General features: G+C 53.4%; 8 protein-coding genes across 8 annotated transcripts; 4 read left to right on the forward strand and 4 right to left on the reverse strand.

Moving 5' to 3' along the window:
• On the reverse strand, positions 1 to 1553 carry CDEST_10173 (Putative proteasome component (PCI) domain, 26S Proteasome non-ATPase regulatory subunit 13). Its single transcript, XM_062926331.1, has 3 exons — positions 1007 to 1553; positions 709 to 944; positions 1 to 643 (listed from the first exon to the last, which is right to left on the reverse strand). Exons 1-3 carry the CDS (start codon positions 1272 to 1274, stop codon positions 2 to 4), a joined length of 1146 nt encoding a protein of 381 aa, XP_062782382.1. The 5' UTR covers positions 1275 to 1553; the 3' UTR covers position 1.
• Positions 1554 to 1722: 169 nt separating this feature from the next.
• CDEST_10174 (Putative NmrA-like domain, NAD(P)-binding domain superfamily) lies at positions 1723 to 3515 on the forward strand. Its single transcript, XM_062926332.1, has 9 exons — positions 1723 to 1960; positions 2021 to 2034; positions 2091 to 2153; positions 2207 to 2301; positions 2364 to 2455; positions 2514 to 2655; positions 2712 to 2870; positions 2922 to 3257; positions 3315 to 3515. The coding sequence occupies exons 1-9, from the start codon at positions 1833 to 1835 to the stop codon at positions 3411 to 3413; spliced, it is 1128 nt and encodes a 375-aa protein (XP_062782383.1). The 5' UTR covers positions 1723 to 1832; the 3' UTR covers positions 3414 to 3515.
• Positions 3516 to 3569: 54 nt separating this feature from the next.
• Positions 3570 to 5047, forward strand: CDEST_10175 (Putative DNA methylase, N-6 adenine-specific, methyltransferase EEF1AKMT1/ZCCHC4). The gene is made up of 7 exons (XM_062926333.1): positions 3570 to 3764; positions 3817 to 3858; positions 3948 to 4116; positions 4207 to 4323; positions 4390 to 4507; positions 4625 to 4696; positions 4763 to 5047. The coding sequence occupies exons 2-7, from the start codon at positions 3827 to 3829 to the stop codon at positions 4993 to 4995; spliced, it is 741 nt and encodes a 246-aa protein (XP_062782384.1). The 5' UTR covers positions 3570 to 3764; positions 3817 to 3826; the 3' UTR covers positions 4996 to 5047.
• A 1-nt stretch (position 5048) lies between these two features.
• Positions 5049 to 8005, reverse strand: CDEST_10176 (Putative Zinc finger, UBP-type, Zinc finger, RING/FYVE/PHD-type, ubiquitin specific protease). The gene is made up of 6 exons (XM_062926334.1): positions 7228 to 8005; positions 6915 to 7151; positions 6755 to 6865; positions 5862 to 6649; positions 5605 to 5803; positions 5049 to 5551 (listed from the first exon to the last, which is right to left on the reverse strand). Exons 1-6 carry the CDS (start codon positions 7310 to 7312, stop codon positions 5415 to 5417), a joined length of 1557 nt encoding a protein of 518 aa, XP_062782385.1. The 5' UTR covers positions 7313 to 8005; the 3' UTR covers positions 5049 to 5414.
• Positions 8006 to 8293: 288 nt separating this feature from the next.
• CDEST_10177 (Putative metallo-beta-lactamase, winged helix-like DNA-binding domain superfamily) lies at positions 8294 to 9776 on the forward strand. Its single transcript, XM_062926335.1, has one exon. The coding sequence runs from the start codon at positions 8596 to 8598 to the stop codon at positions 9448 to 9450; it is 855 nt and encodes a 284-aa protein (XP_062782386.1). The 5' UTR covers positions 8294 to 8595; the 3' UTR covers positions 9451 to 9776.
• A 2652-nt stretch (positions 9777 to 12428) lies between these two features.
• CDEST_10178 (Putative protein YTP1) lies at positions 12429 to 15355 on the forward strand. The gene is made up of 6 exons (XM_062926336.1): positions 12429 to 12791; positions 12845 to 13524; positions 13579 to 13692; positions 13782 to 13973; positions 14033 to 14425; positions 14482 to 15355. The coding sequence occupies exons 1-6, from the start codon at positions 12536 to 12538 to the stop codon at positions 14650 to 14652; spliced, it is 1806 nt and encodes a 601-aa protein (XP_062782387.1). The 5' UTR covers positions 12429 to 12535; the 3' UTR covers positions 14653 to 15355.
• Position 15356: 1 nt separating this feature from the next.
• Positions 15357 to 15944, reverse strand: CDEST_10179 (Putative ribosome-assembly protein). The gene has a single exon (XM_062926337.1). It carries the CDS (start codon positions 15793 to 15795, stop codon positions 15433 to 15435), a length of 363 nt encoding a protein of 120 aa, XP_062782388.1. The 5' UTR covers positions 15796 to 15944; the 3' UTR covers positions 15357 to 15432.
• Positions 15945 to 16895: 951 nt separating this feature from the next.
• On the reverse strand, positions 16896 to 19867 carry CDEST_10180 (Putative CBS domain-containing protein). Its single transcript, XM_062926338.1, has 3 exons — positions 18736 to 19867; positions 18213 to 18679; positions 16896 to 18156 (listed from the first exon to the last, which is right to left on the reverse strand). Exons 1-3 carry the CDS (start codon positions 19093 to 19095, stop codon positions 17511 to 17513), a joined length of 1473 nt encoding a protein of 490 aa, XP_062782389.1. The 5' UTR covers positions 19096 to 19867; the 3' UTR covers positions 16896 to 17510.
• Between the last annotated feature and the right edge of the window lie 540 nt (positions 19868 to 20407).

Consider the following 20407-nt stretch of genomic DNA (forward strand, 5'->3'; position numbering starts at 1 on the left):
TTCAGGCCGCCCACACATCACCGCCGGCATTCTCGATCCAGTTGCCGAGCTGGTTGACCTGCGAGTCCCAGTCGAGCAGCCGCTGGCGCATGTTACCAATCTGCTTCATGTCGAGCACCTTGGGCTGAACCCAGGTGATGTGCGCAACCTCGTCCACCTGGTCAATGTTTCCGCGCAGGAGCCCTAAGCTCAGAGCCTTCATGATCAGGTGCTCGATCTCGTTGGGGCGCACCTTGGTCTCCTGGGCGATGTCGGCGAAGGACATGGCACGGTCGTGGGGCGGCCGGCGGAAGACGGCTTCGGTGAGCGCCGCGAGGTAGATCTTCTGACGCAGATGCCCAGCGTTCTCGTTGAGTAGGGGCTTGGACCGCATGCGGGCCGAAAGGGCTTCGAAACCCTGGAGATCGCCGCGGTTGAAGGCGAAAAGCAGATCGCGGAACCACTCATCCTGGGTGCCCTTGAGGGCGTCGAGGACGGGGTGCAGAAGCAACTCGCCAAAGTTGTAAATGGTGTCCGAGACCAAGGCGGCGATACTAAGGTGCAGAGCTCGCCTGTGGCGTTCCTGGGCTGTGAGAGAGTTGATGTCGATGCAGGCAAGGTAGAGTAGGGCGTTGCGGTAGTAGGCAGCGAAGTCCATCTTGCGCTAGGATCAGGTTCCGTGTCAGCAGGATTCCTGCGAGAAGTATTAGGAAGGGCCAGGGAGCCTACCTGGTAGTAGTTCGCGTTCGCATCGTAAAATGCTGCGTGGACAATTGTCTCAACCGAGTCGAAGCTATCCAGTATTCTCTCGGCTGTGTCGAGCTCCTTGCGAGCCCCGTCCATATCCTCCAGATCCAGCTTTACTCTGGCTACCGCGACAGAAGCATACACAAGTGCATCTTGTGAGTTCTCGTTGTCGACCTTCTTCGCAACACCCTGGAGGAACGCCAGACGCTCTTCGTCATCTGTGAGGTCATATTAGCGCCCATGTTGCTTTATGTACGTCTAGATAATGGTGCCATTATACCCTTGCACTCCGTGGCGGCCTTCAGGGCCAGGTCGACAAGCTTGAGCTGGTTGATCTTGTCCGCGAACTTCAAAACGAAGACCTTGTAGAAAGACAGTCGCTGGGGCTTGCTGCCCGGGTGGCTGAAGAACTGGCTAAGCGCATCGGTAAGCTGGTGCCAAAGTTTCCGCTCCCAGTAGTTCTCGAAGTCCAGAACGAGATGCTGCAGCTCCTCGGGGGCCTCGTCGCGCTGCTCCGCCAGGAAGTCGGGGATTGCGTCAACGTTCATCTTGGTGGAGGATTGAGGTTAAGGGTCGAAATTGTATGTGGGGGGGAGCTTCGAGATGCCCAGGTGGACGATGGATTCGTGGGCGTGCAGATTAATTCAGAGTTCGAATATGTTGAGGCAGCCACACATACAGCAGTCGAAATAAGCCGAATCTTTCTACTGTGTCTCTTTGTCGTGGTCAACGCCGGGTGGCCTGTCTTGAGATAAGATAGCTAGGTATGTGAGTGTGTTGATGAAGACAAGCAGTAGCTCTCTGGAGGGGCGACGCACGTAACGCGGCTAGCTAGCAGCCTGGTGAGGTAGGTAAGGTACGGATGTAGCACACAGCACCTGGCAGTTGCTCTGGGACCCGCTTCGGATGCGTCGACCAATAGCTGTTTTTCCGATACTGTGACCAAAATATGGACCGTGCTTTCAATTTCCACGTGACCCGCTCATCTTCCGTCCGGGATTCTGGATCAAGCTCGCGACTTTGGAGCTTTCGGCCAGTATTGAAGCAATCAATTGCCAGTCAATTGGGGCTACCGCACTTACTTGCTGCCGCCTCGATAACTCACAATGGCCTCCTTTCCGACTACGGTGCGGTCAACCCGGAATGTTGCGCAAAATGTCCTGAGAAGGCAGCCCCTCCATGACATTGCCATCACCCGTACTGGCAAGCCCATTCTGCGAACCCAGGGCGGAAGGTAGGCATACCAACCGATTGTGTTGTGTGAGCCCGTTTCTGACCTTACTTTGCAACATAGATCTTCTCTTGGTGGTATGCACAAACGAGTCCCAATCGATCACGAAGCTTTGTCTAAGAACGATACACAGGACACACTGCGACGGTTTTTGGCGCAACGGGCCAGGTTGGACGATACATCGTGAACAGACTCGGTACGAACGGACAACCCACGAGCTTGCCGACCTGTTTCTGACCCGTTCGATAGCTCGTCAAGGATGCACCGTTGTTATCCCTTTCCGGGAGGAGATGGCCAAGCGCCACCTGAAGGTCGCTGGTGACCTTGGTCGTGTTGTCTTCATTGTACGGGCCTCCCTTCCGATCCCGATAATCACAACAGGCATGGGCTGACTACGGCGCTGTAGGAGTACGACCTTCGAAACACCCAGTCTATCGAGGAGAGCGTCAGACACTCGGACGTTGTTTACAACCTTGTTGGCCGCAACTACCCCACTAAGTAGGTTTCTGCGGCGAAGGACGATTTAACGAGGAGAAGACTAAGAACGCGTGTCCAGAAACTTCTCTCTGGAAGATGTTCATGTTGAGGGGACTGAGCGGATAGCTGAGGCTGTTGCCAAGTACGACGTGGACCGCTTCATTCACATGTCCAGTTACAACGCCAACCTGGAGTCTGCTTCCGAGTTCTATCGCACCAAGGTCCGCCCTCGAACGATGGTTTGCACAGTTTGCCTTCAAAACTAATCACTCTACAGGCCCGCGGCGAGCAGGTCGCTCGTAGCATCTATCCCGAGACCACCATTGTGAGACCGGCACCAGTCTTCGGTTTCGAGGACAACCTCCTTCTGAAGCTTGCCAGCGTTATGAACCTATTCACGGCCAACAACATGCAGGAAAGATTCAGACCCGTCCATGTAAGCCGCTCGTATCGATACATGCTCCATTCAATCGCTGACACAGTGTAGTCCATCGACGTCGGCCAGGCTCTTGAGCTGATGCTCTATGACGATAGCACTGCCGGCCAAACGTACGAGCTTTACGGTCCCCAGGAATACTCCATGGCGGAGATTGCTCAGTTCGCCGACCGTGAAATCTTCAAGAAACGTCGCCACATCAATGTTCCAAAGTCCATCCTGAAGCCTGTTGCTGGTCTCCTGAACAAGTATCTCTGGTGGCCTACCATGTCTGCCGATGAGGTTGAGCGCGAGTTCATCGACCAGGAGATTGACGAGACGGCCAAGACCTTCAAGGATCTCGGTATTGAGCCCGGCGACATTAGCAAGTTCACCTACCACTACCTGGTAAGAATACGCGCGACTCGTGAATGCTGCGACGGCCCAATGCTAACTACCATACAGCAAGGTTACCGCAGTGCCAACTTCTACGACCTGCCCCCTGCGACGGAGAAGGAGAAGAGGGAGGAGCGCAAGTATCTGCACGTTCTTGACGACCAGTAAAGTAAGCCTGGGTTCCATATGTATGGGGGGATTGATTCTGGGCAAGCAAAGTCGTTTAGAGTGTATATAAGTAGTCAACTAGACACAGTTGCAAAAGTCGAAGAATCCATGTATAGTTTTTTGCTTCACAACTTCGGCGAGTGATGTGTTGTTCAGTGAAGACGGACTGTGTTGTGTTCTTGTTAGTCAGTGCTTTACTATGCCGTAGCTGATTCGTTGGCAACCGTTTGAATTTTGACGCCGCCTCAAACTGGGTCCTCTACAAGGACTCGAGTGCTTTCCATCATCTAGACTCTTACTTAATTTAACAACCCAACCCTCTTCTGCACACTCGCCATTCGGTCACGAAAGGTTTGTCAAATTCAAGCCCACTCCATTCAAGAGGCCTGGGGCCGACTGACAGCTTCCCCAAGATGTCGAACTCGGACAGCGACGACGAGCCCATGTAAGTCAACCCTCTGTTAAGCTCGCTTTCGATGCTTCAAAATTTTCGCCCTTCCGCCGAATGCGGCAAAACTGATACATTTCGCACAGCACGCTCTCTTCCCACGCCCTCGCGGCGCTGGCCGAGTTCAACGCTGAGAAGGACGCCCGCCAGGCGAAATTTGAGAGGCTCAAGGCACAGTGCGACGCCAACGCCGCCGGTGGATTGCCGCTGTCCATGGAGGCGTTCACCGAGGACTGGAACGAGTCTCAGTTTTGGGTACGAGTAACTTCTAAACCAGGAAGCCCGCGATTTATTGAGCACCAGGAGGAGACTGACTGGTGTCTGGGTTTTCTTTCGGGTTTTTAGTACTCCGATGACACGGCGAGGTTACTGGCTGGGTACCTCCTTGAGGGCGCTGATGAATCCACCACCATCGGCATCGTGTCTGCGCCGAGCGCATTCATTGCTCTGCGCAACCTCATGGTAAGACTTGGTTTCCCCATTCGACTGTTTGAAGCGATCATGGGGCGCTGCTGATCCGATGAGCAGAATGAACGAGACCCGAGTCTGGGACGGCCCAAGGTCGTCCTGCTGGAGCACGACACGCGCTTCAACGTCTTTCCCGAGTTCGTCTATTACGATTTCAAGACGCCATTCAAACTCCCAGGTAAGGCAACCATGCAACTACTCAGAGAAAGAGAAAGAGAGAGAAAGAGATAGAGGGAGAAAGAAAGAGAGAGACTTCGTTCTGGATGTCCAAGTTGTTAACATAAATGACATCAAGCCGAGCTCAAGGGTACCGTCGACCGTGTTATATGCGACCCGCCGTTTCTCAGCGAGGACTGCCAGACCAAAAGTAAGCAGACACCACGACATCATGAGTTGAAGTTTTATCGTTTCTGACAGCAGACGACGCACACAGCCGCCATGACGGTCCGATGGTTGGGCAAGCCTGACGCCACCAACTCCAATAACCGTGTCATAGTCGTCACTGGCGAGAGGATGGCAACCCTCGTGAACAAGGTGTACAGGCCCCTTGGTGTCCGCACCGTCGGCTGGGCGCCGACATTCGCACGTGGTCTGAGCAACGAGTTCTACTGCTACGCCAACTTCGAGTGCAAGGATTGGACCTGGCGGGAGGCGGCCACAAACTAACCGAATGATATTCCCACGCAATAGTAGACCAGATAATCGGAGGTGGTTCGTTTTACAGTACTCGACATAACCCGACATAAAAACGTGCATACGCTATTTCCTCGCTGCTCTATACAATGTATTTCTTTAGTCTTCGCCGCCGATGGAAATGATAATGTCCCTCCTGCGATGCGTGCCTACCGCCATCCAACACGGCGTTTTTGTTTTTTTGCTTGCCCAAATCTCCCACCCGAGAGTGGGTGTAAGACCAGCGATTCTTTCCAACGCCGACAAGATGCTAGACCTGACACTCCTTGCTCCCAAACACCTGTTCTGTCCCCTGGACATACTTTTGGCGCTTACCAACGCCCTTCCCAAATGGTATTAATCGTTACATGCTCGGCGTAAGAGGCGTGTCTATCCTTTGTGACGCTGGTTTACTACGAAAGGGAGCGGATAATGTAGAAGAGTAGGTATGGCTGGGCACTCAGTACGTCCGACTTGGGCGCCATCTCGACTTTGTGGTCATTGAATTTGAACCACTGATCACCCACTCGGCAGTACGAGACGTAGTGACCTAGTAGCCTCATTAGTCTTGTCCTCTCTTTCTCAGGCTATCTCATCACTTACCCGTATCGATCTCGCCAACGTGAACCACAACACTAAGTAGGTCGTAGGTGCATGATCTTCCGAGCTCGAACGCGTCCTTGGGGTCCGCGCCTCTGCCCCTGGTTGTATATGGCAGCATATTGAGCTGCAGAGGAAAGTTGACAACTGTGTCGATCTTTGAGGGCGCGCGGTCATGTCGACCCTGCTTGTACTCGAAGCGCTAGAGCCGCTGTTAGCAAGACCCGGGCGTTTTGCAATTGACCTTGGACGGAGCTTACCTTCAGTTGGATGGCGAGCACGTTCGGCAGCCTTTTAATACTGGTGGCCCGCTTCGCCTGCTGCATCGAGCTGCAGTTGTGGCATCGGTACTCGCACTTGTCCGACTTGACATACTCCTCGTCTAGGCACTCCTGGAGAGTCAAACTGGGCACCTTGGGACCACCCTTCTTCCTCTTGTGAGACAGGTTCTCCAGTCCAAGACTGAGATCCAGAAACGACTGCACCGCGTTGGTGACACCTCCGCAGTTCTGACAGGTGGTAGAACTCTGTAACTTGCCGTAGAACGTCTGGTGGATGATGCAATTGCACGTATGTTCGCTGCCAGTCTCGGGCCGCTTGCCGTCCCCGTTGCGCTCATGGAGCTCCTCGGCGAGGAACTGAAAGAATTCATGGGCATCCTGTTCCTTGGTGGTAACGAGGTTCTCGAACGCCTTCTTTTCAGATATCCAGAATCCAGAGAGAATACTCGCGGCTGTGAATCCATTAGTATTCTCAACGGCGTAAAAGTCCTGGAACATGTCGTCCATGGCGCAGCTGAGGCAGTTAGTCAATGAGCAGTCGGTACTCTGGTGACCATCGCTGAGGTAGAAGTTGCGGAGCAAAGGATTGTGGAGGAAGCTCTGTAGGACCACGTTCTGGTAGCATGTTGCTCCAGCATTGTAGATACCACGCAGACCGTTTGCTTTGCAAGAGGCCGTGGTGGTATTGTTGGAGATGAAGCCCGGGTTGCTTGCAGTACTGTCCTTGACACCATCAGAAAACATCTCATCATGTTTCCTCTTGCGACCTGCAAGGAGTATCAGCACTCGATTAGGCGATAGAAACACCCGAAAAACATAGTGCAGGAAGCAGCCAGGGGTTGAAACCAGCGCTTCATGGTAAAATGACTTACTCGAAAAGGTTCCCGTTCCCATCTTGCGGACACGAAGCTCTTCCAATGTGGGGTCCCAGACCAGGTCATCGCAGATCTGGCAATAAAGAGCACCGCTGCGTGAATCGACATCTTAGGCTGTCAACAAATGCACACTGATTTTTCCTAGGGGGCGACATACAGAACCGATGCTGCTTCTTCGTGCCATGTTTTAGACGATCCTCCTCGTTGACAATTGTAGAGCATTGCAGGCAGAGGTAGTTGGATGTGAGGGAGGTCATGACCTGACCGTCAGAGTTCTTAGACGTCTGTGGTACAATGGGTGTCTGTTCAAAGATGTTCTTCAGGATCATCTTGTAGTGGTGGACAGACTGAGTTGTGACCTCCTGAGACTGTGTGAAGAGCCGTTGGATGTGCTCTGTTCTGCTGTCAGCCCTGCACCTCGTATTGCTAGCCAGCTTGCCTCCTTAAATGTTGCGTTGGACTCTACTGACCGCATCCAAAGACCGGTATTCCAGGAACTGGCGACTTGACCTTGGCGGTCTTTGGGGACATTGGTGTTGTCGGCCGAGCAGTCATCTTGAATTGGGTCCGATGGCGGTGTTCGATCGGATGTGCTCTTCACCCTTTCCCCTGCCTTCCCTCTGTCTTGGATATCTCGAATTACAAATCGGCCACTTTTACGTTGATCGTCAGGGAATGAATAGGTGGAAGTTGGAGATGGAAAAGGGTAATTTTGCAGCTTCTGAAGATAGGCAAAGGAAGACGTCGATGATCGGCAACGGCTGCAGTCGGGAGAGCACAGCACGGCAGGGAACTGCGGTTCCAACAAAGGTCGGTTGTCAGCCACTTGGTTTCGCGAGCAGCGAATTGATCAATTCGCAAAAACAGGACGAACCCGATCAACAAACAGCAGTTGCTGGTCGCAGAACTTGTACCGAGGGCGGTAGGTCGAAGCGTGCCGGGTCCGGGGGAGCAGGAGCAATTTCGCGTTGGCGATGTTGAAGCTCATCCAGGTAAGTGGGCTTCAAATGGAGCCAGTCGAGTGTCGAGAAGATGCGGACGTGTTGCCGCTTCAGACGCGCGAGGTTGAAGAACCCCGAGCTGGTGATGGAGACTGGAGAGGGAGAGGAGAGAGAATGGAGAGCGGCCTCGCGCTGCAGCAAATAGCAAACCAGCCGGCACTTCACGATCGATAGGCAGGTAGTAGGTAGGTACAATCTAGGAATCCAAGCATCTACGGACGATCCCTGGAAGATGCAAATGTTGGAGCTGGCGCCCCGTGCACAGACAGGTTCAGTCGTGCCAGCGGCCAACAGGCAATAATTCCATGCTTATCGGCACCTGATCGGGGTGAGCTGCTTATCGATAAGAAGGGGGAAAGAAGGCTTCATCTTCCTGCCGATAGCCCCCGACGCCCCTGAAATCCATATGTGTTCTAGTGGCCCAAATACTTTCTCAGTGGAGTTGCGCCGGGATCACCCATCCCTGACCCAGAGAGCCAGACAGCGTGAGGTCACCTTCATCCCGATCCAATAGTCCTTGTTACCAGTCAACTCACTTTGCACTCACCGAGCTTTATCAGATTGCTGAGGTAAGCTCGTTTCTGAGCCTCGGCATCTTGGCCTCCTCATCCCCTCGATTGCGTCTTCATCCAACCCCAACCTGCCCAAATCCATAAATCTAGATCCTGCCTGCGCATCACCGCCATTCACAATCGCACGAGGATGATGCGGTTTTTTCCTCCAGGCGTTCTTCTCAAGTGCAATTCCAATACTGGTTTGTGACTAAGAAACTTACGTTGCTCAACCACTCGCGGAACCAGATATACCACCAGTTCAAATCCCATCAGCGATAACAAAATGGCCTCTACACTGGTGACGCTGCCCGAAGTGGAGCGCCTGAGTCCGGTCTGTATTCGCATTCTGGGGGGCAACCCGGGAAAGTTCACGCTGCAAGGCACCAACACATACTTGCTAGGGCGAGGCAGCCGCCGCATCCTGATCGACACCGGCGAGGGCATGCCGTCATGGATTGCGGCTGTCAAATCCACCCTGGAACAGGAGAAGGCAAGCGTCGAGACAGTCCTGATCACCCACTGGCACCGGGATCATCAGGGTGGCATTCGGCAGCTGCTGGAGTTGTCCCCGGACTCCAGGGTCTTCAAGAACCAACCCGAAGAGGGCCAATTAGACATCTCGGACGGTCAAAAGTTTACCGTTGACGGGGTCAGCCTTACGGCTGTCTTCACCCCGGGGCACACTGTGGATCACATGACCTTCGTTCTGGAGGAGGAGGACGCCATGTTCACGGCGGACAACGTCTTGGGCCAGGGGACGGCTGTGTTTGAGGATATGGCGACCTACCTCGACAGTCTTGAGAAGATGCGACACCTGTTCAAGGGGAGGGCGTACCCAGGCCACGGACCGGTTATCGAACATGGCCCATCCAAGATTCTCGAGTACATCAGACACCGGAAGGCTCGCGAAGAGCAGGTCATCCGCACATTACAGATGGAGAGGCAAGACGAAGGGATCCAAGGTGCGACCAACGCCTGGACGCCCATGGAGCTCGTCAAGGTTATATACCATGACGTTCCGGAGGAGCTGCATATCCCGGCAAGCGGTGGAGTCATGCAGATTCTGGCCAAGCTCGCGAAGGAAGAAAGAGTAGTCGAGAGCAATGATAGATGGACGCTGAAAGCTCGATTGGCATAGGAGTGTGTATGAATAGATGGATTGGGGCAACAAGAAGAGCGGACCTTGACCAGGCCCTCGGGAGCATTGCGTCGTGGTATGGCCTAGAATAAGAGCGTTCACGATACGTGGGCTGTCGGAGGTTGAAGCAGCGCGACGGGGAAATCACACGCTCAGAAAGACTGTCGTAACATTGGACCCTGTCCTGCCCACAATGGGACGGAACACTTAAGAACGTGTAGCAGTAGAGGAGCTCCTCGTATGCCAATATTAGTAAGTCATTGGGCGAGATCGTGCGAAAACGGGCCGAGTTTACACATGCATAATACCCAGTGCGCTGTTGGCCTGGTATGGCCGGGCTTGTCGTCTGTCACCAGGGCAAATTCGCAACTGCGCCGCTCATTTTCAGTACGCACGATGTAGTGGCGGTAGAGAACCTCGAGGTTCAACCATCCATCTCCGATGCAGGCTTCTACGCTAAAAGATGATGGATGGCGGGGTCTGCAGCTATGGACCGAAAGCGGATGGGTCAGTGGCGCGCGGCCTGCTTCCGCTGTTGGACGGATTAGACGTAGGGTGTGCTGTGTCCAACGTAATCGATCCATTCCAAATATCCGGGAATCCCGTTGGGCCTTCGTGAAGTTAGTCACGGGTCCACGACACAGAAGTCCATTGAGGCTCGCCATCGCAGTCATTGGGATTCCTACCGCAACAAAGTGGGAATGAGTTTGGCGCAGGTAAAGGGGTTGTAATCTATACTGCGTAGTGACTGGCTTTTCTTTTGCAGGGAAATCTTTCGGTGTTTTTTTCTTTTGCAAAGCAAAAAGTTGAACCGTGAACGGCGTTGCGCGTTCCCCTTGACCCGACGGTGGATCGGACTCCGACTTGACTCCGGGGCACCTCGACGGCAGGCCGCGGGAAAAGAGGGGCTACCTGCACGGTCATGTCCTGCACGGGAGGCAGTGTCCTTCAAAATACGTATTATAAAGTGGATCCTTACATAGGGAGGGATCGCGATTTTGATGGGAGGATCGGATGCGAGGATTGGTGTGGGCTTTGTTAGCACGCATGTGGCCTAATCAGTGGAGTCTTAGTATTTGTGAGGCCTAGTGTTTTTGTTTGGCTGCAAGTTGATGTTTTGTTTCGTTTTCCATGAGATCTAGTGTGCCAACGGCTTCGTGTACCATTACTAGTAACTGCTGGTTGAGTTTGTGGATAAAAGGGTGTTTTTTCGCCGATGACTCAGGCCGTTAGTTGGGGCCCATAAAGGTCAAATGTACGGATCCGTACCATTACTAGAGTTCTGATACGGACGTAGAACGGGCCGCGTTGTCTAGTACCTGGTGCAAAAGATGATGGGTGATGTATTTGGGTACCTAGATAGTAACGTAGGAATCACTGTACGGACACATTGTAGCCAAGAAGTTACAAACGGCATGGACTTCTGGTGTGAGTGGGCAGCGCGGCTGGTTAGTTGCGAGCTTTATCTGTACTGGGGATTCCCTTAGAAGTCCTTTCCTCTTTTCCCGCTCTTCGTTCACTGCGACTTGCGCCCCCCTGGCGGTGTGCTGGCTCGCATTACACCATCGCTTACGAGCCTCAACTTACAAGACACCTCGTGATCGCCCAACGGCCTCTTCGCATTAGGCTCAGCCAGATCATGTAGGCCAGACGACCATCAAGGGGTTGGGCTAAAGTCGGAAGCTGATGAAGCAGAAAGCTGTATGTCGTCAGAAGAGCGGCTAACGGGGTAAGCAGCCCTTCCCATAGCAGCCGGCACCGGGTTCTTAATTACTAACGGCATTCCGCCTTCCGAGGCTTTCCTTACAGAATCCTTGCACCTTCCTTAACTCGCGCCCTCCTATGACTACATGGGGAGGTAGACGGTGGAGGTTGTAGGCTGGAGGAAGCGCTAGAAGCACATGGACGGAATGAAGAACCGTCCCAAGTAAGTATTGTGGTGAGATTTCCACATGGACAGGGCAACGTTGATTTGGGTATCTACAAATGCGACGAAGTTTCCCTCTTTGTGCTGGTCTATCATGTGCTCTCTCTCCATCAGGCAGCCGTCAGGGCTGTCAAAGTAATTCGACTCCGGTGGCTAGATCGTTCTCTTACTTATGCATGATCCAGCGCACATTTGCCGGTGTAAAACAGTTGCAGTGTTTTGAGGGTGGGTGAGAAAGAGAGGTGAAAAAGAGTGATGCCGAGACGGGGGTGCTGGTTACAGTACCAATTCTAATTGCGCCGCACTGGTCTTTCGAATATCCCCCCTCTTCCATTTAAAATGTCACAGGGTCCGATGGCGTCACAGCCGCTGCCACAGCTGCAGCCTTAGATTAAGGTATACATAGCTGCACCTAGGTAGGAAGTTAGAGAGATGATGTACTTATGCAGTACATGTACACCACACAGTGTGTCCATCGGGATCTGCGATGCATGCTCCATAACAGGTAGGGAAAGAACATAATCGATTGAGGAATCTTGAGGAATGAAGCTCTCGTCTGCTTGCTGCGCCTTTTGACTCACTCCCTTGGCGGACCTTTCCTTTCTTTGCATATCACGCGTGGATGACTGACTCCCTTTCGGAACTCTCGGGTTCAGCATCTTGCGCCATTATGGTTGGCTCTCCCATCTCCACGCGACCCTACTACACCTACTTTCTTGCCCTCACCTTGATTCGCAGTGACATGTGCACTCTTTTTTTTTTCTCTTTTTTGTTTTGTTTTTTTGGGTCAGGAACCTCCGGGTACACGCCGGGGCCTCGCCTCCACGGAGCTGTCCTTGACGTACCCTCTCGTCGTGGCCTTGTACCACTCCAAGCATCTCGGTTGCAAAGGACATCTCTCGGCCTCCGCGCTCATGGCTGACGCCAGCGCAGCTTCCAATCTTTTCTGTTGGAGCCCTCCACTCGCCGATGACCATATGTATCCAGCACTCGCTGGGTGCCGGGACATCATGAACTTCACCCTCCCTCCTTTTCTTTTTCTGCCTGTAGAGTTGCAGAAAAGTCATTTCTCTTCGAATTGGTCGCTAGTCAACGTTCACCGTGCACCACAACAGCAACATCCTTATTTGGCAATTCTCGGTCTCGAAAAGGCCCCAGATGAACCTAGTAATCAAGCAGTTTTTCGCTGTTGTGGCATTGGGCGTCGTGCCACTGGCTCTTGCCCATAGTGCTCAAGAAAATGGTGCAAACGTCATGAATATGGATATGGATACATCCCACGGCGCAGACGAGCCCAACAAGCCCGATACCGACAGTTACCCGCCCACATACTTTGCCCTCGCCGACCATGCGGGACTCATGTACGCGCATATTGGCACAATGGTGCTCGCCTGGGTCTTTGTGCTTCCAGTTGGTAAGCTTGCCAAGATGCCGAGATTGCCGCAACGACTTACACGCCACTCGCAGCTGTTATGCTCTCAATCGCACGGTCGAGGTATACGCTTGCACTTCAGTTTGTCTTCCTCGCCGTGAATGCTCTCGGCGTGCTTTTGGGGGCGGTTTACAACGCCGCCACCCCCGATCTATATCCCAACAACGCGCATCACAAGCTGGGCTGGCTGGTGACCTGGATCGTTTCGGTGCAGGTCCTGATTGGCCTACTGGGAATGGCTGCCGGCGCCTTGAAGGGCGAATCCCGTGGAGCGTACGATCATAACGAGTGCCAGTCCTTCATCCCCATTTCCACCGCCGCCATGGCCGAGCACCACCGTATCCACGGGTCACCGTTCGCCAGCGAGTACCGCCTCTCCAATGACAGCGGCCAGGGCACCGAGCCTTGTACAGAGTCGTTGCGAAGCCACTCCCGCTCCTTGTCGTCCAACGAAGCATCCCCGCGCATTTCGGGCGATCATCAGAAAGAGTTTATTGAGGATGATCAAGATCATGAGGACGGCCCTTCCATGCCCATGCCGAGCAGCAGTGGCAACCAGAAGAAGGCGAACACGATCCTTGCCAAGGTCGCAGCCAAGATTTCGTTGCGTGTGTGGAAGGGTCTGTTGTATATCTACAACCTTGTTGACAGGATCGTTCTGCCTTTAGGCTCCATCACGTTGTGTCTGGGCATCGTAGCGTACGGGCGTTTCTTCGTAAGTGACAAGAACCTGAAAACACTGGTGGAACCCAAGGCTGACTTGCGCCAGGAGGGCAACGGCATCTTCAGCGGTCTGGCGCATTGGGTCAAGGGCGGCATTTTCTTCTGGCTTGGTCTATTGACTTTGGGCCGCTGGACTGGCAGCTTCGGCGAAATAGGATGGGTGAGTTTGCGCCTTGTTTGCGGTCTACTCAGTTGTCGTCGGCCATGGCTGTGGGCGGACCCGGTTTACTGACTGCTGTCTCTCGGCAGGCGTGGAACGTTCGGCCGAAGCGTAACGACAGTAAGCGGCGGCCTTCGGCCGAGTTTGTCGAGAGCGCCCTCATCTTTGTTTACGGCTCGACAAACATCTTTCTCGAGCACCTCGGCAACTGGGGAGGGGAATACAGCGCGCAGGATCTGGAGCACATCTCTATCACCGTGCTGTTCATTGGTGGTGGATTGGTACGCTTCTGACTTGGCCAAGTTGCGTTTCGGGAAACTGGGCTAATCCGGGCAAACAGGTCGGCATGCTCATTGAGTCGAGTCGCGTTCGAGATTTCCTGAATACCTCGGTCATCGACGCCACTGTGGTCGCCCCTGAGCAAAGCTACGACGACGAGGAGCGGAACATGCTCCAGCCGCCGAGACAATACAGCTTCTCTATCAACCCTATCCCGGCGTTAGTGATTCTTCTCCTGGGCTTCATGATGAGCTCGCATACGCAACACTCGATGACTTCGAGCATGGTTCACAAGCAATGGGGCAACCTGCTCACCGGTGCTTCTTTCGCCCGTGGCTTCACCTATGTCATCATGTATCTGAAGCCACCCACTTCGGTCTTGCCATCCCGGCCCCCTACCGAACTTCTCGCTGCTTTTGGCCTGATATCCGGAGGTATCATCTTCATGGCCAGTGTGAGTTTCACCCCCGCTACATGTGACATCTCGATCAACGTCTCATTACTAGGTAGGCCAGCGACACCGTCCAGGGCATGGAACACTATAACCTGGATGCAATGTTCATGTACACGGTGACTATGGGTCTCGTTGGGCTCTTAATGGCCTGGGAGATAATCGTTCTGGCCATCAAGGGCTGGGCGGTCCGCAACGAGGCCGGGCGGTTGATGTACCGGCATGTCTGAACGAGAGTCGTAAGGAGAGCGATTCCCAGCTTGTTGGGTATCTCCGATAATGCGACGAGGTAGTACGTAGGTTCGTGTGTAGAGAACGTTATGGGAACGGCGCAGTCATGAAGGCACGAGAAACGAAGGCGATACGCGGCATTGCCGGCACCAAACGGGGGCGCGGTTTCTTTCGCGAGTCCCTAACATTAATTACCGATGGAGATTAATACCCTTATAACTCCATCTAACGACTGTTGGAAGGCCGTTTTAATGACGAATTTTTTTTTTTCCAAAGTACTTAGCCGCATGGAACAGAGTGGATATAGATTTGGCGATAAGAGCGTTTTTATTACTTTGTTTCTTTACGCCCATGACCATGGTTTCTCGTTGCCTCGCCAAAAACCTGTCGATCGTCTCTTTGCCCTCGCCTTTGGCTCTGGTTGTGATCGACGAAATGTGACTGGGACCTGCGCTTGAAGAGCACCCAACCCTCGGGACCTCTCATAGCCTTGCGCAGCCGCTTGTTTCAATGATAGGTAGCTCCTTTCGTCGTCGGATCTCTTCGGCTCTTCATTGTTTCGAAAGTCGCGACGATAAGCTTATGGCTGTAGCTCCCCCAGGAATCTACCACGTCGTCTCTCGACCCCCGTCCACTAAACCGAGGTCATCTTATGACCAGAGTGCAGTTTTCTGAAGCTCTCCGATCCGGACTCATTCTCGCCAAAGAATGCACTGAGAAGCTCCCGGTGCGGAGCCTGTCCTCGATTCGCGGACTCAAATGATGAGACCCGGTGGAACTCAACCGGATGTCCTCTTCCTGTTTTTGGTCTTGTCCTTCTTCTCCTTCTTGCCGCCCGTGGGCTCCTTCTCCCCCTTCTCAATTCTCCCAGTCGCTGTCTCCGTCATTTCCACATCCTCATCCTCCGCGGCCACGGCTGTGGTAGAAGCAGGGGTAACAGCGGCAGGTCTAGCAACGCGCTCCTGGTCACGGGCCGAGTAAAGCGCGGTTCCCTGCTGCAGGGCGTGAACGAGGAAGGGCACCGAGTCAGCTTTGAAGTCGTCGGCCTCGCGGACCTTGTCGAGGTCTTCGGCGAATTCCTGGGTCGTTCGCTGAAGGTAAAAGGCGTTAAATTCCTGGGATGCGGCGGCGGCGGCGGCCATTGTGGATGTGTGGTCTCCTTCCCCTTCCCCTTGTTTTTGGTTGTGGACTCGAACAAACAAAAGTGCTTGGAGGCGAGTTTTGAGTGCGGATAAAAGGGGATTTCTTTAATCAAGGTTGGGCTGAGGTGAGCTTAAGCGACAAGGTAGGATTTAGCAAGTGAGATGACCTCTAAATAAGATCCCGACAGGTGAAAGTTTTAATAACAGTGCCGAAAGACAGTGTGGGACTGATTTCGCACGAACATGATTTCCACGCACCGTTCTTGATATTATTTTGGTTGAGCTGCAGTAGCCTCCCCTTCAGCCAAAAGTGTCATCAAAACAGACAACGGAACTTAGTAAGTGGGTGAGCGACTGAGATCTCCATGACTAGGTCGATAGATGCTAGCTCTAGCAAGCGTATGTCACCAATGTCCCAACAACCCAATAAGGTGTTTGTACTACCCAGCAAACGTATCTTTCTAAGGGAAACAGAAGAAAAAAGAAGAAAGAAAGGGCTGGGCTTGATTAGTGTCAGGAATTCTTGCTGTTTTCTGGGTAGGAGATTATGTCAAGATCTTGGAAGGATAAGGGGTAAAAGTAAGCTGGCAGAGAGTGCGTAGGGCTAGAAGTTGATAAAAAGTCGTCAATGTTTCCAGATGTCTTGATTACCCCCTTCGATTACAAGACGCTAGCTCACAGATCCATACAAAGACACAACATACATCACAGCCCATCAACCGGCAATATTTTGCTCACTAACTGACATGCAACTCAAGATACACGCCTTTTCTCTCTTCGCCAGCCTCGTCGTTGCCCAGGGCCTCTCCCCTCTCTCCGACTACGCGGTATGGTGATGCCCAGGTGTTTCGTTTAATAATGACTTCATAAATTGAGCCGTTTCGTGGACGGAGAACTCAACACCACGCTTGTCGTCACTTGTGCGTTTGAACACAACTGAAACACCATCGTGGCCATGGACCATCTGGAACTCAATAATGTGTGCTTCAATTGCCATTACCCTGGGAAAAGGTCGACGAGGAAATCAAGCAACGCCAGGGGAGTAACGCTGCCTTCACGCCTTCACCTCGCGCACAGTCTCGTCGCGCCAGGGAACGATGACGGCAAGTGAGAGGGTAAGCACATTCAAGAAGACAACGTGTCTGCGTCCACTTGATCGTCTAAACTAGGACCGTGTGGAACAAAGAGGCAGAGAATGCATGGAAACATGGCTTCGGGTTAGTTTAGATTTGAGGCATGCTTTTGGGTTGCCTTCCCACCCCTCTCTATTCGTCGTATGAGCAACGAAGCGAAGTGACTTGCTACTAGCCACTGAAAAGAGAACTGTGCCGCATAGACGACCGCAAAACAACAATTGCATACATGCCCAATTAGGATCATTCCTGCCCCCCCCCCCCTACAAACAACCCGTTCAAGAAAAGTGGTTCAAGCAGTTGCTCCCAAGAGTACAACCGTCATGCTACAAAGTTTCATCCCATGTGTCACGAGTGAACGGTATGATGGTACCACTATGGATCACATGTATTGAGGGGGTGCCATTGATTGATGGCCTGCCTCCCTGATCCGGACTTTGATCTAAAGTTCCAGCCATCTGTCTAATAAGGAAAAAGCATATACTTTGGCAAAACCATGCTTCTGTCAACGTAAACACCCATGCGACGAACCTACGAGCAACGCCAGTCATCATGAAGCTCCTTAGACTAGTCAATACTTGTTTACCGACGCAGATCAAGGCTTGCTCTGGACGAATCAAGACTGGGGCGCATGGAGCTGCTCGAGCTTCTGCGACGGCGCGCACGCTGTTCACCCGGATCCGAAGGTCGTAGTCCCGACGACTTTGCAAACATGTTGAGGATATCCGTCAACGAAATCACAGCGGTCAAACGACCGGAGAGATGAGCGCCAGGCATGGCTGCAGCAGGCACGGCGGTGTGTGTCTGTGTAGGAAGAGGCGACTGCGGCGCCGAGCCAGATCCTGGCACCAGCACCGTTGACGGTGTCGGGGCGAGCAAAGGAGTCGCAGGTGCGGACGGGGACGGGGATGCCGATTCGACAACCCACATACGGTGAGACTGGGTGGCCACCAGCTTCGCAACGGTGTGCGCCAACGTTGAGTATGGGTTCACGTAGAAAACAGGGAACGAGTCGCGGCCGTGTTCGACGCCGCGCTCGCTGAGGATGACGGAGATGAAGTGCATGCAGGACGATTGTAGCAGAGGTGCGTCGGCGGCGTTGGTCAGGTGCTTGACGTCTACAGTGGAGATGTTTCCTACGACATTATTGCCGTTGTCGATGACAGCAACGCTCGTCAGACCCTCGGCGTTCATCAATGCCAGCGCGTCTCCCAAGGAGCTGTCCGAGCTGCAAAATGTTAGCCATGGCCCCGCAAAGCCAGCCTTTTCTTCTTGTTTTCTTACTTGACAGCAACAATCTGCTGTGTTCCAATGCCGAGGTCTCTCAAGGTCACGGGGTACAGTCTATCAATGGCAGGAAAGTTGATGCCTTCGTTCCAGAAGAATTCGATGACCTTCAGCTGACTGAGAATACCGATCACGTCGCCCGTTGGGCTGGTGACTAGCACGCGATGGATACCACTGCCGAACACTTCAATGGCCCGTTCCAATGTCTCGTCGAAGGGCAGAGTAATAAGCGACTCTTTGCGGCAAAGGGGCTGAATATCACGCAGGGCAATGCGGGCGCCATCGCGAGCCTTGTTCACGATCTCGTCGTAGAGCGGGACCTGCTCCTCTTCTGGCTTTGCTAGCCCGACAACGATCAGCAGATAGGTGTTGAGGTCATTATAGTCGAAGGTCGAGACGGCGATCTTGGCTGTGTCGTTTTCTCGGATGAGGACGACGTTCGACGGGCTATGCTTGACCAGGGTCTGGCGAAGTGTCAGAAAGAGTCCACAAAGAACTGCACAGACGTTGAGCCACATACCATGGATGCTTCTTCGACGCTAGTGTCGAGGGTGGCCCATTTGAAGTCATCCTGGGCGACGAGTTCGTTGACAGAAACATCACGCCAGTCGCGGCCGGCGAAGCGCGGGTTTGCATGCTTACTAGCAGCAGGTGGATGGTTAAGGAGCTCCTGGACAGCAGATTGGGTGAAGGAAGGGTGACGCTGGGCGCGAGGGGAGCCAGGCGCGTTCCTCAGGTTCTCGGCGAAGCTCTGGCGGTGTGCATGGACATGGGTTGTCTTGTGCAGGCTCGTCTGGGAAGGAGTTCGCTGAGGGACTACAGGAGGCGAAGTGGCGATGGCTTCGTCGTTGTGCGATCCGGTCGCTGCTGTTGCTTCCATTGTTCTATTCGGTGGTGTTCCTTCAGCCTAGACCCGTGTTGGCTTCGTCGGAGCAGTCTGATAAAGACAGGATGAGGCGTGGCCGTTCCTTGCTTGTGCGTCTGTAGTCTTCTTGCTACAACTCCTTGCAAAAGCGGCCAGTTCTGTTTCGTCCTTCAATCGGCCCTTGCTTCGTTGGGTCACTTGTCCGTGCTGGAATATGGTGGTGGCTGAGTGGATAGATAGATGTTGGCGAGGTGCCAAGCATGGAAGAGGTCGACGGTCGGCTGATTGCGCCCGAGAGGCACGGCTGCCCAGAACAGAGCAGAGGGCACTGCAGCTGAACCGCCTTACGTAGACGGAATGCTATGGATCGCAATTGAGGGGCTCCGGTGACGGCGGCAGGGGATGCGAATATGGTGGCATGGGCTTCTGAACAACCTCGGTGTGCCGCGGGCAATGCTGTCATTGGCCGGTAGTTGCCTCGACTCGTGCAGAGGAAAGCTAATAGAGCGGCCAGAGGTCTCGATGCCTGGATGATGGAACAAAAAGGACGGAACAGGGGGCTGAATCAGTTATCAAGGGTCGAAAGTGAACTCTTAAACGATATCAACCCAAACCGCAACGACAGACCTGGGGCAGAAAGGGGGACGGTGGGTGGGTACCGAGGGCGCTGAGAGGTACCCCGTGGTTGCAAAGGAGCAGCATCAAGAGGAGGGCCAAACTCGTGGTATTGGTCATACCAGAGCGTTGATATGTCGCCGATGCCACCAACATAGCCTGCCTGTATTGGAGCTAAGAGGTGAAGGGAGGGGAGGAGGAGGGGTGCCGGGAATGACGGACAGGCTGCTCAATACCTAGGTCCGTAAGGATACCTTACCCCTCATTTGACAGCTCAAGGCCCTGATTGGTTCTTTCTCCCCGCTGTCTCCGCTCTCTTTTTCTTCCCCGACCAGATGGTGCACCCTCCTTCCCACTGACTGCAAGTATCCCGTATTGCTGCATAGACTGTCTATGTAGTTACTTAGCTCGATAGGTCGACGAAGGATTTGTCCTGATCGACGCCTCGCCGTTGACCGGCAGCAAGCACCGGCACTCATTTGATTAGCCCATTTTCGAACCTTAAATGAGCGAGTGGTGTCGTTTCATTGCGAACATTGTACTCTGTATGTATGCCCGAATTTTGCAGGATCCTATAGCTAAATGACTTCGTTTTCCCTTACCTGGAGCTATATCAAAAGCAGATATTGCACCTCGTATCTAGCCGGGCAGAGCCCAGGGGTTTGCAGCCTCGCCGGCTATTTCTGCCCGTTGAGTTTGCTGTGTCTGCTGT

Source organism: Colletotrichum destructivum, chromosome 6, assembly GCF_034447905.1.
Source record: "Colletotrichum destructivum chromosome 6, complete sequence".
In the NCBI taxonomy this organism is placed as follows: Eukaryota; Fungi; Ascomycota; class Sordariomycetes; order Glomerellales; family Glomerellaceae; genus Colletotrichum; species Colletotrichum destructivum.

Excerpts from the sequence above, each read along its gene's own strand:
- CDEST_10180 (XM_062926338.1), bottom strand. The coding sequence starts at position 19,095 with ATGGAAGCAACAGCAGCGACCGGATCGCACAACGACGAAGCCATCGCC. Across the intron at positions 18,680-18,735 it reads GCGTCGAAGAAGCATCCATG|ACCCTGGTCAAGCATAGCCC; the intron begins GTATGTGGCTCA and ends ACACTTCGCCAG. Across the intron at positions 18,157-18,212 it reads CAGCAGATTGTTGCTGTCAA|CTCGGACAGCTCCTTGGGAG; the intron begins GTAAGAAAACAA and ends AACATTTTGCAG.
- CDEST_10174 (XM_062926332.1), top strand. The coding sequence starts at position 1,833 with ATGGCCTCCTTTCCGACTACGGTGCGGTCAACCCGGAATGTTGCGCAA. Across the intron at positions 2,656-2,711 it reads CCGAGTTCTATCGCACCAAG|GCCCGCGGCGAGCAGGTCGC; the intron begins GTCCGCCCTCGA and ends ATCACTCTACAG. Across the intron at positions 3,258-3,314 it reads AGTTCACCTACCACTACCTG|CAAGGTTACCGCAGTGCCAA; the intron begins GTAAGAATACGC and ends ACTACCATACAG.
- CDEST_10173 (XM_062926331.1), bottom strand. The coding sequence starts at position 1,274 with ATGAACGTTGACGCAATCCCCGACTTCCTGGCGGAGCAGCGCGACGAG. Across the intron at positions 945-1,006 it reads GGCCGCCACGGAGTGCAAGG|ATGACGAAGAGCGTCTGGCG; the intron begins GTATAATGGCAC and ends ATGACCTCACAG. Across the intron at positions 644-708 it reads CGAACGCGAACTACTACCAG|CGCAAGATGGACTTCGCTGC; the intron begins GTAGGCTCCCTG and ends ACCTGATCCTAG.
- CDEST_10179 (XM_062926337.1), bottom strand. The coding sequence starts at position 15,795 with ATGGCCGCCGCCGCCGCCGCATCCCAGGAATTTAACGCCTTTTACCTT.
- CDEST_10175 (XM_062926333.1), top strand. The coding sequence starts at position 3,827 with ATGTCGAACTCGGACAGCGACGACGAGCCCAT. Across the intron at positions 4,117-4,206 it reads GGAACGAGTCTCAGTTTTGG|TACTCCGATGACACGGCGAG; the intron begins GTACGAGTAACT and ends TCGGGTTTTTAG. Across the intron at positions 4,324-4,389 it reads TTGCTCTGCGCAACCTCATG|AATGAACGAGACCCGAGTCT; the intron begins GTAAGACTTGGT and ends TCCGATGAGCAG.
- CDEST_10178 (XM_062926336.1), top strand. The coding sequence starts at position 12,536 with ATGAACCTAGTAATCAAGCAGTTTTTCGCTGTTGTGGCATTGGGCGTC. Across the intron at positions 13,525-13,578 it reads TAGCGTACGGGCGTTTCTTC|GAGGGCAACGGCATCTTCAG; the intron begins GTAAGTGACAAG and ends GACTTGCGCCAG. Across the intron at positions 13,693-13,781 it reads GCTTCGGCGAAATAGGATGG|GCGTGGAACGTTCGGCCGAA; the intron begins GTGAGTTTGCGC and ends GTCTCTCGGCAG.
- CDEST_10177 (XM_062926335.1), top strand. The coding sequence starts at position 8,596 with ATGGCCTCTACACTGGTGACGCTGCCCGAAGTGGAGCGCCTGAGTCCG.
- CDEST_10176 (XM_062926334.1), bottom strand. The coding sequence starts at position 7,312 with ATGACTGCTCGGCCGACAACACCAATGTCCCCAAAGACCGCCAAGGTC. Across the intron at positions 6,650-6,754 it reads GGGAACGGGAACCTTTTCGA|GTCGCAAGAGGAAACATGAT; the intron begins GTAAGTCATTTT and ends TACTCCTTGCAG. Across the intron at positions 5,804-5,861 it reads TGCTCGCCATCCAACTGAAG|CGCTTCGAGTACAAGCAGGG; the intron begins GTAAGCTCCGTC and ends CAGCGGCTCTAG.